Raw genomic sequence first — 14,096 nt, 5'->3', positions numbered from 1 at the left:
TTTCCCTATCGCCATGCTCAGCACTGAGGGCAAGGGCTGAGCGGATGGTGGACAACCTCCTCCCTCCTCAGCCCCATGCCTGGCCTCTGCCGAGGGGCTCGCCGGCAGAGCAGTGCTTACACAGGGGAAGCCCAGATGGCTTCAGCTGCCTTTCTGGGTAAAGGATTTCTCTCCGCGGTGCTTTACCAGTCACCTGCACAAAGCCCTTTAATTTCAGGGGAGTGGACTGAGAGGGGGCACAGCTAATACACCACATAGAGTTAATAATGAATTTTCTGTTGTTAAATCCCAGCAACAACAAATACATCTTTATACCACTTTTGAAACAATTAATGGTCAGTCTGAATCTTTGCAAGCAAGGAGCTCTACAAAGGCAATGCATAATGGAGAAAGGCTACACCCTGTGGTTCTTTTCACACACTAATGCTTACCAGTTTGAAAGAAAACGGTAGGGTTTGGCCTTTAGCTGCTATAGATTTGACTTTGAGTTTGTGATTAGGGCTGGGCAGTGAACATGAATTCCTCTTTGTGAAAATTTGCTGCTGATGTTTCCAAATTTGTTTTTGTTTTGCCAAAACGACAGAGCCCTTTTGATTATTCCTTTTTCATGAAATAAACATTAAAACAAGAGAGAGCCCACGTCCTTCAAACAGCCAATAACTGGGAATTGCAAGAAATGTTAGTGAGCCTGCAGGAGTCACAGGCTCGGAGCAAAAAGTGAACGTGAGTTCTCCATACCTCAGCTGAATGCTGTAGCTTTTAGATAGGCTGTGATAATGCTGTACCTTTTTCTCTTCCCAATTTTGACCAGAAAAAGCACCTCAGACCTGTAAAACCTTCCTGATAAAATTTTAATCAAAGCCAAAACCAATGAAATGTTTCAGTTTCGCTGAGAAGTTCCCACCCATCTCCATTCACGATGGTGCCTTGCGGTAAAGGCTCTGGGCAGCAAATACAGCAACCATCTGCTTGCTCCTAGTGGAGGGAGTTATTCCTTTAGCCCGACTTGGCCAGGCCTAAGTCTTTATTGCTGAAACTTTTCAACCCCATGCCTGCTAAGGTCACTGTGCCTTTGTGCCTGTGACCCTGATGAGACAAGTAAGGACTATAGGGATTTCTCTGCTGATACTTAAGGTCTGAGAAGAGCTTGAGGATATAGCCCTAAAAGAAGAAGAACCCAAGGTAATGCTGGGAAAGGGGCCGCCACTGCGTGCATCCCCGTTACTACTCATTCTCCTGGAACAAGTCACTCAACATACTAGAAGGAACGATTAAACATCCCATTTATAAACACCTAGAGGATAATAAAACAGTAAAGGAAAAAATAAGTAATGTACTTTTGGCAAGCACATATCATGTCACCTCAGCCTCATTCCCTTTTTTTGTAGGATATCTGGCATAGCAGATAATGCGGGAGCAGTATGTGTGATGATGTGATATATCTTGACTTCAGAAGGCACGATGGTCTCTTGAACAAGCTAGGAGAACGTGGTGGATGTTAAATCACCATCAGGATGCTTCAAAGAGCTGCAATAAAGAGATCGCCATCCACCAGGGATGGAGCTTTTAGTGGGATGCTACCACAGTCCACTTTTGTACCCTGATATCTTCAATATTTTAATTAACACCTTCATGATGGAACAGAAAGAAGGCACCTGACTTTTGTCGATGACGCCAAGTTGGGGGCAGCTGCAAGTGCTTTGGAGACCAGGATCATAAGTAAACTGAAGAACTGGTCTCCATGGAGAAACCAACCACATGGCATCCAACAACAGCGAGCACAAAGCACTATGCTCTGAAAGGGGGGAAAAACAATTAATGCTCAAATACAGAAGTGGTGAATGAGCTGCAGACTGTGTTGCAGACCAGTAACGGAGGGTTAGAAAGCAGCAGAGAGACTAAGTAAGCAAAAGCAACGAGGCGCTCATAAAAAAAAGGTGAATGTCATCTCATTCTGGGGTTAGGTAAGTGAAGCATGACACGCAAAACACAGCAGGTACTTTTATCACACGACTGAGTCCTAAACTGGAACTCCTGCTTTGGTTTTGGACAGTACGCTTAAGGAAACATGTAGACAAAAGAGACTAGTGAAATACATACGACATAAGGGTTGGAAAATACAACCAGTGAGAAGTTGCAAGCCTGTTAAGCTGAACTAGAGAGATCTCAGACACAGGGATTAATGGGCTTCTAGAAGATAAAAGGTAGTTTTGAGGAAGAGGAGGAGAAGTTACCACCATGTGTCTTGGAAGGACCAGAAATAATTGACAGCAAAATCAATTTGGATCATATCTTAATAAAAGCTTTCCAAGTGCAAGTAGAGTGAAATAATGGCCACGTGCTGGCTATGCAGGCACAGGATATCTTCAAAAAGGACACATTAGGGGCAGCCACAGTATAGCTGATCTTGTCTCCCCGCATGCGGAAGGACCAGACCACTTCTTGTGGGTCCTTCCAGCTCTTCGCTCCTCTGATCGGACCCCAACAGAAATATCTGGGGTAGTGAAAGGGAAGACTCACTAGTAGCCATTACACCCCAATTGATGCAGCATGAAATGCTTTGAGTGAGGCGGTGGTTCATAGCAGTCTTCTCATGCTTTCACCCCAGTGCAGAGAGCACAGTACCAGCATCTGGTACCAACTGAGCTGGGCAGAGACAGCTGCCTCCAGTTCAGCCCACCCTGTAAGCAGTGCTGGCCACCGGGGTCATAAAGACAGAAGAGATGGCCAGGGGTATACTAATGAATCTTTTGGCAGTGAATGTCTACTTCTACCAGCAGGGTTGGCGTTGAGTTTGAAAAGGAGGAAAGACTTATGAAGGGGACTTTTTCTCCTTTTAGCTGTCTACCAAGTTGTGATTTTTTTTTCCTAAGTGTCCTTTTATTACCCCTCTTTTAGACCTCTGCAATAGAGAGCAATATACCAGAGACTGGTGCTGGCTGACAAGACAGAATCGGCTCTTCCTTGGAAACACTAAAGGACACAGGCACACATTAGAGAGGTGATGGTCCCTCTGCCTGTGATATACTCCTGCAGCTCTGGCCAGCAGAGTCACTGAGCAGAGCTCATGCCAGAGAAAGCTGATTTTCTCACGGGAGGAAAGGACCTGCTCCTGGAATGGAACTTCATTAGCCTGCAGTAATCTAAATGCAGTGAATCCTTAGGATGCACCAAAGCTCATCTATTTCAGCTCGCATTGTGGACATAGAAGTGGTCATCTCTATTTATAATGGCTACAGCACCGCTCCAGTATTTGTTCTGTTAGTCTCTGATATAGCTATCCCATTTGTTTCTAGGGGTGACAGAGGCTGGATTTTCACGGTGGCTATACAGATGAGGGAGTTGAACCCAGGAGATAAAGGACCTGTGGTCCTCTCAGCATAGTGGGGAGCAGAAATACCCGTGACAGCGGTACATGAGCAGAACGGGGAGCCTGGGCACGGCCCTAAGGCAGCCTATTGCTTCCAGGGCATGAGCAGGATCTTTCACTGACAAATCCAGGCATCACCAGTATGCACAAAGCTAGCGAGGAGCCTCTGACCTTGGCTTGTTTCCATTTCCCTAGGCTTGTTTGAAGGGAATCACTGACCATCATTCAAGAAATCCTGCCAGATTACTAGACAGATCAGTTGACCAGCCTGTTATTTAATTTTTCAGGAGCTGTATTTTCTTTTATTTATTTATTTTTACATTTGAAGCTTCACATAGCCAATGTTTTTAAATTTATGAACACAAAAGAGAAGTAAATGAACTTCATTAAATAAATAAAACTGAAAAGCTTAGCATGACTCAATATCCAAACTCCTTTCATTTGTACTAGTGGCAGACTATTTTTCAGGCAGACAACCTTCAAATTTGAGAATAATAATAATCAATATGAGAAAACGATACTTGGATAGGAAAGGGATATTTTTGAACACATACTATTGTCTAATGAATTAGTTTTATTAGTTAAGATTATTTAAAATGAATTATTTATTAGTTTTAAACTAAAAAAAAATGGTTTAAAATGATGAGCCTAACTCTTTCAGATTGAAAAGGATTTTGTATTTGTTATTTGCCTGGGTTTTTTTTATCAGATGAAATTTAGTTTTAGAAAAATCAAAGCTATGAGTTTCACCTAATTACTGGATTACAGGACCTGGGGCTTTAAAGTAAGCACGATATCGCAATGGGTCTGTTCCTAATTCTGTGGAAGGCGTTAAACAAAGATTATCCACAGATACCTTGTTTACAGGCGTCCAGAACTTAAGTGTGCCAAACCCTGAATTTTCTCATCCTCAGAAAGGTGGCAGTAGTTCAGAGCTGGACACCCACACATTTAGGTGAAAGCTAAGCTACAGAACTCAATTTCACTGCTTAGGCCCATATCTAATAGGCATAAATAAAATTAATAATACATGTGCGTGGCTCTAAAATTTGTTCGTACCTGTATTTTTCTTGACAGGTAAATGGAAATCGTATGCTGTGAGGTTCTACCAGCAATAAACCACCTACAGCCAGTTAGCCGTGCGCCGCTATAGCAAGCAGCGAGGCAGGGTACACCTCCAGGGCTGGAGAGTGCATTTCACGCCGGGCACACGCCAGCAAACACTCAGACAAGCCAGGAGAGCTGCTCTGCGTGCTGGTGCCTGCTGCTCTTCACACTGCTGGGGCAGGATTTTGCACAAGAAGACAAACCATGAGCCTTCTGTCTCACTACACTCACATGTAAAGCATCACCTCTGACCATAAGTCTGGACTTCACCTTGCAGATAAACGCTCGGTAGGCTAGTTAGCCCCCAGCTTGCCTAGTAATACCAGCGAGAGGAACGGTCCCTTCATGCATGCATTTATATCCAGAGTGATTCAAACACTTGCTGGGGAAAATCAAATCTGCAGCCTTTTGGGTTACTAGACAAATCAGGAGAAATAACAAACTCCTGCCTGAATGATAATGTACAAGCTGAACATATCTGTAATATGTATTGAACACACTCATGCATACCTATCTATCTAAGCTGCTCTATAAATATTTTAGATAAATAGGCAGATAGAATGGCGTGAAGATTAAAAGCAAAACAAAACAAAACTGAGTACACGCACTCATTTGGTATTCTGGTCTGGACAGGATGGAACAAGTAAACTCTGTAATGCCCTTACCAGTAATGGGTGAACTCCTTACTGTGTTTGCTCTCTGTTATATCATGAATGCAGGCAGACAGATAGGACAACGCTGGCTCAGATTGCCAAGTTTCCAGTTCCCTATAACACACACAGGAGTAGGGTCGCTAAAAAAGGAGAGGGCAACATAAGGTACGTGGCAGCTACCTCAGGTACCAGGTTTCACACATGCCTAGTGACAGCGCACCCTGCAAACCAATGACCCAGCACAGAAAAACACCCAGGAAAATTAATTCCCCAGCCTTGCCAAATGTTGACAATGGAATGCCAAAAAACATAGCACAGTAGCTTGTTGACACAAGAAAAAAGAAAAGAAATCTGAGGAAGGAGGAGGCAAAGAAACCAGAGGGCTATCTGGGAAGAGATGAGGCAAGCACGATGTTCTGACGAGTGTCATTATAAACAAATGCTTTCCCCTCAGCACCAAAACAACCAGAGCCAGGAGCCAGGTTTGCATTATACTAGAATATGTCTTGGCATCATTGGTGTCCCCTGCTCTGTCACCGCTTTTGACAGGACAGACTGACAGCAGAGTGAAGTCATGCCACGCTGCAGCAGAAGGGGACAGCCCTGCTGGCTCCTGTTGTAAATGTAAGGGATACACAGGCCACTGACTCTGGGGTTTCTCTAAGAAAGGTACAGACCCCTCAACCTACTGTGTCTTTTCCTCTTTGTTCTCTTCTCAGGCATGTTACTTACCTTGCACGATCAAGTAAACCTGGGAAGTCTTGGGGTGATGCTGTGTCTGCACTGAACACGTATAGGACCCTTCGTCATAGACATCCACTTTCTGGATCCGCAGGCTGTACTCCAGGGGGTTTCTCTTCTCCAGCTCTACTCGAGGGTCCAGGGACCACTTGTCCTCTCCAGCAAAAATGATGCCAGAACGGTTTAACCAGGCCACCTTGGAGCTTCTGTCTTCTACATAACACCTGCAGAGGATGAGAAAGGTGAGGGGGAGATTAACAAAGCTCTCCATCATCTCCATTTTGTCCCTTCCCTTTACTACTTTGCTCAGAAACTCCATAGCACACTCCTGCCTTGCCAGTGAACCACAGCACCTCCTCACCATTGCTGTCTCATGGCCATGTACTTCACAATGATTTTTTGAAGGGTTTCAGGAACGGTTGGTTCATGAAACCATGAGATTTGGGGCAGTCATGCCTCCTGTTCTCTCTTCCTTGTGTAGGTCTGTGACCTACACACGCACCAAAAATGACTTTAGAAGGCCACAAGAGATCCTGGTCACCAAATCCCTTCTAACCCTACCAATGGGAGAGGTCAGAAGGAGTTCTTCCCATGCTTCTCCCTCACCTTCAAAAGTTAAGTATACAAGAGAGTTACATTCCCAGCCCCCTGCCAGCCATGGAGGGCAAAGGTTCATGGCTCCAGCTTTGTCAGCTCAGGGCACAGCTGCTCCATCCTTCAGTTCCAGCAGCTATAGTTTATCTCCCCTCTCCATCCCTCTGACAAAAAATGGCTTTGTGTAAAGAGGAATTCACTCCTCAAACACCACCCTCCTAACACACACACACACACACACAGCCCTTGCCAATGCACATCTGCCCGCTCGCGCAGAATTCAGGCTGAAAAGGGGAGGCTGTGGGGGTGTCACTGCCATCCCTGTGACACAGGCAGCACATCCTGTGAACATCCCAGGTGAGACCGGAGAAGAGGAATGACAGCGAGGGACGGCAGACAGAAAAGCAGCAGCAGGACCATCAGCGGCCATAGCCCTGCTTGCCCAACTGTTGCAAGGCAGAGGACAGACTGACTAACCCTGTTGCAACTGCGTGACAAGCGTTTTGCTCCTTGACAGAGAGTGGAGAAGGTGTTGTGAGGACAAATATATACTTTGGCCGAGGCACCTGCTCTGTACCACTTCCCACCTCCAGAAGGTGGCTTGCACAGAAGCGATGAGGAGATGCCAACAAGGAGGAATGTCCTGCTTGCTCTCAGCTGTGGCTCATTCGAGACATCCAGGGCTGAAGAAGACATGGGGACATAACTCCTCTTTCACCCTGACAGCCATACCCACCAGGGCTGTGCAAAGACAGGTTGAGAGGGTTTGCCCTGCAGCAGCTCACACCACATTTGCTCTGCGGATACACAGGGAAGCTCAGTCTCCAGAACTGTTCTTCACCTCTTAGAGCTCTGCCCACAGCCTCCTGGCATCCAAATAACCCAGCACCCCTCCCCACCACTAGCCACGCATGTGTCGTATTTGAAAGAGAAAAGAGAGAGGATAAAGATTATTGCTTCAAGATAAGACAAATATTTGACAGTAGGCTTTCATACAGCCTCTTAGCACGGGTCAGACATTTTCCAAGTTCCTCTCTTTGAATGCATTTCATTCATGCGGCGCTGCAGCTGCTGTCCCTTGCGACGTGACCCCACCATTATGGCCGGCACCTCTCACCCCCTCCCTTTTGGCATGCCCATGGATGCTCTCCGAGTTGCTCTGGGGTTACTTGTGGGCAGGAGGAAAGCCAGGCAGCGTGGGCACTGATGGGAGGCATGCCACGCTGCCGGCCAAGTGGGAAGCAGCTCTGTCTGATCCAACAAACATTTACTTTAGAGAGAAGCCCAACAGAGCCCAGCCGGGACGGCTGCCACCCAGCCAAGGCAAGGGGGTGAGGGTCTGCCCCTCAGGCCAGAGCCCACCTTCCCGGCCAGGCAGGCACTTGCCCTGAGCTAAGTTGTTTTTAAAAAGCTGCTCTTTGTAAAAAAGAACGGGGCAGGGGAATCCTTGAGCAACCACTCACATGTAGAAACCAGCCCCACTGTGACGTGGCAGTGCCCAGTTCAGTTGTCATCACTGGTGGGGTGAGCTGGAAGCAAGGACCTGGGGAGGGCACCGTGCCCCAGGGCTGGGAGCAATGGCCCTGTAGGGACACCCAGACTGTCTCCAAAGCCAGCAGCCTTAGGGTCACCAGCCTTCTTGCACATGCATTTCTGCGTAGAGTTGTAATGGCACCGAGAATCAGGGGTTAGGGGTTTTTTTCAATGGTGTTCAAAGCCCCTCTCTGCACATTTTTGGATTTGTGAAAATCCCGAGGGGGACAGCGGTGAGTAGCTAAGCAGATTAACAGCTGAAGCCAAAGTCAGTGGGAGCTGAAGTTTCCCAGTCACTTCTAAAAATCCCCTGGCACACCTTTCAGTGCCGCTGGGCACCAGCAGATCCAGCACACGGCACCGGGCCCACCGGCTGCTTTCCGGTCCTACACCGCAGCCCCGCATGACACAGTGCAGCACCCCAGGGCTCTGCCCTGCCCCCCGTCATTACACGTCTCTGCTTGGAAGCAGAAGAGATGCCCCTGTGATGTCCCTCAGGTCAGTAACAGCTCAGCGGCGCGGTCGGAGCAAAGCCTCATCGCCTCGCTCCTGAGGGGTCACTCACCTGGGGACATTCCCTCCTCTCTGCCGAAGAAAAACCGTGTGCCATAACCTGTTCTACATCCCCCTGAGGTCAGCCCTAGGACGGGGCTCAATAGCTACAGTCAGACAACCTTGCAAGCACCCCCAGAATAAGTTAGCAGGTGCTACTGAAATAAAACCCGGAGGAGAAAGGAGGGAAAGGAGGAAAATGGGAAGAGTAAGTGAAATGGATTTGAGCTGCTCTGTTCAGTGTACCTGTTCCTCTCAAACTGCCAGGGAAAATCAATGTACAAATGTGGAAATTCCAAGTCCTGGCGCTCTCCAAACATGCATCCACGCGGATGATGCATCTCAGTACGTCTGTCTGCACACACGCACCCTCTTAGTCTGCCAGAGATGCCACCCAGCTGTATGGATCACGCCTTAATAAGGATTTATGGTGATGATTTTCACAGTGTAATAAGTGCTAATTCAATACTAATAGAATATTAAATGGCACGTTAACTGACATTTTAACTGCAATGCAATAGGAGCATGGCATCAAGAAGATATCAAATGACTCTTATCGTTCACTAATAATCGATAATCAAGTTCACAGAGACAGTCAAATGCTTTTCATTAGGCTTATTGAAAGCATTACCATCAGCGTCAGTGAACGCTAATGAACGATTTGCGATCCATCCATTTTGCTTTTCTTTACGGTTTCAGGTTTAATTTCTTGACATCTGCTGATGCGGCTAATGAGAGGACCAGCTAGTGGTGGTGGTCATGCCTTGCATGATCGCTACGGGGACTCAGGAACTCTTGATCTTAGCACCAATTCAAACCACAGACACAGACAAAAAAATCTTGCTGCCATGCCCCTTTAGCCCTCCTTGCCCTCTCATAAACAAACACAGCAAAGTTTGGCACCTGAGGTCTTTTAGTGACGGCACTATTTTTAGCTGCTACAGATGTGTTTCCAGTTCTCACACAGTGGCTAACGACTGCGTAACAACCACCCAGGAGAGCATGGATAGAACCTGGACGTAGAGAAAGGAACCTGGGCCATCCTCACACTCCTCCCTCAGCCTTTCCCACACTGCCACGCGGTGCATTGATTTCCCAGCATGTTGCTGTAACACCCGTTGCAGTTGATGTTGTGCCTGTCACTCCAGCGGCTCGCGGCCCTCAGCTTTCCGCCTTCTCTTCCCTCTGGCGAACAGATGGACACGCTGCTGAGAAGCGGCATTTGGCCGGAAAGCCCTAGCATGGGCTTCCTGGGCTGGATGTGCCACCGCTAGGGTTGGGGCTGCATGGGGTGAGGAGGAGGAGGAGGAGGAGGAGGAGGAGGATGCAGTCTTTCCCCAGGCACAAATGCAAGCAATGGGGCTGAGCTGTGTCACAGGAGGGAGGGTGTGATGCTTTCACCGCAGGAGAACGCTTGGGGACCTTCGGCAGGAACCATCGACTCGAACAGGAGGGAGGGCTCCCCACCACCACTGTCCCTGATCCCTGGATTTCAGGCTGGGAGGGGACATCTGGCAGCATGCAGGCAGGAGCCGGGAGCGGCACCACTGCTCATCCTCTCACCTCCCACACCTCCTGGCCCAACACACAGAGCTGGGCCAAAGCAGCGCTCCTGCAAAGCTGCCTTTGTAGGCTTCAAGGTAAACTCCATCTGGGTAGGGGAGATACCTTTTTCCCCCACTTCTTGAACGCATTTAGGCTTATTCATATTGATAAATCAGAAAGCAAGCTAAGGAAAGCAGAGGGAGGCTCATGCATCCACATCTCCTTCTCCTGGTGAACACCAAGGCTGGAGGTCTCACCACCCGCCCTGCCTCACTGCTATCTTGGTGCTTGACTCCCAACCCCAGTGGCTCCTGCTCCTCCTCCCACCAAGGCACTGCCACGTGGTGCATTGATTTCCCAGCATGTTGCTGTAATACCCGTCGCAGTTAATGTTATGCCTGTCACTCCAGCGGCTCCTGGCCCTCAGCTTTCCGCCTTCTCTTCCCTCCAGCAAGTAGACGGGCATGCTGCTGAGAGGTGGCATTTGGTCGGAAAGCCTTAGCACGGGCTCCCTGGGCTGGATGTCTCACTGCCAGGGTTGGGGCTGCACGGAGTGAGGAGGAGGAGGAAGATGCAAAAGAGCTGGGACCTCACCAGAGCACTTCCCGTTCTGCCTCTGAGAAAGCAGCACAGCAGCTACGGCCCCAGGCTACAGAGATGGAGTGGGGGTATTTTCTTGCCTTAGGGGGGTCTTTTTGTGGTAAATTCAATGGTGCTTGGAAGGGGTGGATGATATTTGGAGCCTACAGTGATGAAGAGGCAGGAAGGAAGCCCTGTAGGACCTGGTGAAGATGCTGTTGAAACGATTACTTTAACATGGCGGGGATTTTATAGCATTATCGATGATGTATTGGGTCGCCTTGAACCCAGGATAATTGTTTGGGGTTTTTTTATTGTTGTTGTAATTCCAAATAAGTAATATTTTTTTTTACAGCAGACCCAATCCCACAGTTCTCTGCCAGAGCCCCGCTAGTGAGAAGAGGCGAGCTGCTAGGATTAATGAAATATGGCGTGCTGCTTCGCCAGCAAGCCACAGCTCTTACCTCGTTTTGGGGAAAAATAAATAAATAGTGTGGTTTCAGACTGCATTTTCTGCCCTCTTTCTCCAAAGCACGTTGTGGTGACAGCTCTGTGTCATAACTCCCACACTCCTCTTTAATCATCTTTTCTCCGTTAACCCTTTGATCATCTCTTCTGTAAGACAATCTCTGTGCAGCAGGCTAAATCTCGTCAGCCTGCTGGACATGCAATTAAGCACCTGGAACCCACCCCATTGCACTCGCCAGGCCCCCTTTCGCCAGAGGATGTCACAACCCGCCCTGGATCAGATCTCCCGCCTTCCCCTCGGCTCTGTGACGAGCCTGCTCTAATCTTCTGACTTCACACACACTCGCAGGATCCAGCTAACAACTTCCCCCGCTGCCCTCTACCCCGAGCAGCAAAATGGCAAGAGGGAAAAGAGAGAGGGATCAAACACGGCTTGTTCGGCACAAAGCAACGTCAGCTCCCGGCTGCCAGCTCTGAACGTGCAAGACAAATTCTCCGCTGTGTTGCAAAGGATGATCCTGGAAAGCTAATGCGGTGGTTAAACACAATACCGCTTGCAGCCGTGTGAGGAAAGCTCAAGAGCAAACCACGCTCGCGCTGTTGCGTCTTGTCTTCTCAGGCTCTTCGGCCCTTCCCATGTGGCAAGCAAGGAACTCCAAACAGCGATGATCAACTGAGGGGGCAGTAAGAGCCCGGCCCCTCTGCTATGCCTCAGCAGGGACATGGGCAAGTGAGGGCTAAGGACAGACGGCGGGCATGCCAGCCGCGACCCTCCCAGGCATGGTGCTCAGGGGAAGGGTCCAGCCGGGCCCTCACAACATCACTGCAGTGCCAGACCCTGCCAGCATTTCAAAAGCGATGCGGCGCTGCCACTGCAGCAGCCAGCTCCCTTTCCCTGGTGCACAGTCCCCACCAGAGGAGTACACTGGCAGAGCACGTGGTCCAGAGGAGTAATGTAGGAGCTGTTGGCCCTGGGTGGTTCCCACTGCTCTGGATCAGGCTGTCCTCAGCAGGAGATGCTACAAAAAACAGCTACAGCTGAACGTATCTTCATCTCTGTGAAGGAAAGGGCACCCTAAGTGGATGGCAGTGGGAGACTGCATCAACCAAGCATCTGAAATCTCATTTCAGCCAAGCACCAAAAGCCTCATTCTACCAAATTTGAATACACATGGGCATGAGGTGATGCTCAACCTTCTCCTTCTTCTCCCTGCTGCCACTACTCCTCTCTTCCCCAGTCTGGTCCAGCTGCTGCTCCTCTCCTGATACACCACGACCCACAGCAGGGTCACTGCTGGAGAGCAAATGCTGTTCCGAAGCAGGATGGATTCCAAAATATGGCATAAATAGCTCCTGAGCCACCACTGCCAGCATGATAACACAGGCTCTCGGAGGGATTTAGAAAACTACTGCTTAACGCCAGTCCTGCGCTGGAAAACCGGCAGGAGGGGGAAACTGCCGCATCTGTTCAGCCCACGCTTCCTTTCAGCCACATTACGCTGTGACCTTGGTCGTCACACCTGTCTGCAGCTCCCTGGGTATCTCAGCGCTCAGGTGACAACTGCGCGCCATCTCCCCGTTGGAGCGGTGCAGGGCTGATAGGATGCCGGCACTTCTGCTCACCCTCTTTAGTAAATTGCCCCTTTGGGAGCGTAAGGTTAGGATGGGCTTCCCAGGACAGCATGGCCAGCTGTACCTTATCATCTTTTTCAGAGACGTACTTCATCCCTACTTAAGCTTAGTGCGTTTGGGGGGGGGTACCATTGTCCTGCGTCATACGGCAGGCTGATCAAAGTCTTTCTGCTCTGCTGATTAGAAACTTTTTTTTTTTTTCCTAATTCTAAGTCTAGATTTATTCATGGCTGGTTTATATCCATTCCCTCTCAGGCCAACACCATCCTTTAGCTTAAATAGCTCTTCTCTCTCCCGGGTGCTTATCTTCCAGCATGTTCACAGAGAGCAATCATATTCCCTCTCAGCCTTCATTTTGCTGGGCTCAACAAGCCAAACTCTCCTAGTTCCTTCTTGTGTGATAGACTCTCCATTGCCCTAAACATCCCAGTAGCCCCTCACAGCACCTGCTCCAGTCTGAATTCCTCTTTCGTGACTGGAATTCTTACCCAGCTTTCTAGATGAGGACTCCCCAGTGCCTTGTACAGAAACGTTCCTGTCTCGCTCTCTCCTCCATCAACTCTTTTTAATGAAAGCAAAAAGAATTGCAACCAGTGAATATGACTATCAGTGCAGAACTGCTCATGTGCTGTGAGCAGCCTCGTCTCTCGGTCCATGTGATACACATGGAAAATGAAACCCAAGAGAATTCACCAAAAATACACCAGCCTAAAAAGACAGCTAGCTGCATGGGCTCTTACTAGCAGACACACAGCTGATCTCATTTGGGTTTTCTTTCTGTTAAAATGACTATCTAAGACTACTGGTTCCTTCTTGTAGAGGAAAAAAAAAAAAAAAAAAAAAGCCCCAAATTATAGTAATTGTTATGCCAGTACTCTCCCAGGGTAGATGTAACTATATCAGAATAAGAGAAATATACTGGCATGATTTATTGCTCTTCCCATCTTCTGGGGATCAGTATACCTGCATAAACAACTTCAGTCCATATCCACTCCAGAAAAGGTACCTTCTTAACAATATCAATATGAGCTGCTATGAACAAAGTTAACACCATCCCAGCCACACCCCAGCACAGTTTAAAACTTGAAAATACAGAAAAACCCTCAGACCGAGGCCTACCACCACCATGCCAGGTTTTCCTCTATCCCACCAGACCTAGGAAAAACCTCAATTTCTTTACAACATAGTCAGGAAGCCCTTGGACGACTCTTTGCCCACTCCGAGGTGCGCATCTGGAGTGACTGTCTCCAGTTACAGGGCTCCTGCCAGAGGAGACTTGCTCCCCACGTGCATGCAGAGGGGCTGAACCGATCTCTGGCTGA

At 48.5% G+C, this 14,096-nt stretch overlaps 1 protein-coding gene across 2 annotated transcripts in view; it reads right to left on the bottom strand.

The window, feature by feature from the left end:
- LSAMP (limbic system-associated membrane protein) overlaps positions 1–14,096 on the bottom strand; it is a 314,985-nt gene that overhangs the window by 160,235 nt on the left and 140,654 nt on the right. For both annotated transcript variants that reach the window (XM_009879910.1, XM_009879911.1), the window contains exon 2: positions 5,863–6,095. In XM_009879910.1, coding sequence (XP_009878212.1) covers positions 5,863–6,095 — 233 coding nt within the window. The remainder of the gene's footprint in view (positions 1–5,862; positions 6,096–14,096) is intronic.

The sequence above is a fragment of the Charadrius vociferus genome, unplaced genomic scaffold (genome assembly GCF_000708025.1).
Source record: "Charadrius vociferus isolate BGI_N301 unplaced genomic scaffold, ASM70802v2 scaffold162, whole genome shotgun sequence".
Classification (NCBI taxonomy): domain Eukaryota; kingdom Metazoa; phylum Chordata; class Aves; order Charadriiformes; family Charadriidae; genus Charadrius; species Charadrius vociferus.
The sequence above is the reverse complement of the archived record's forward strand: the minus strand, read 5'-3'. Positions and strand labels throughout refer to the sequence as shown.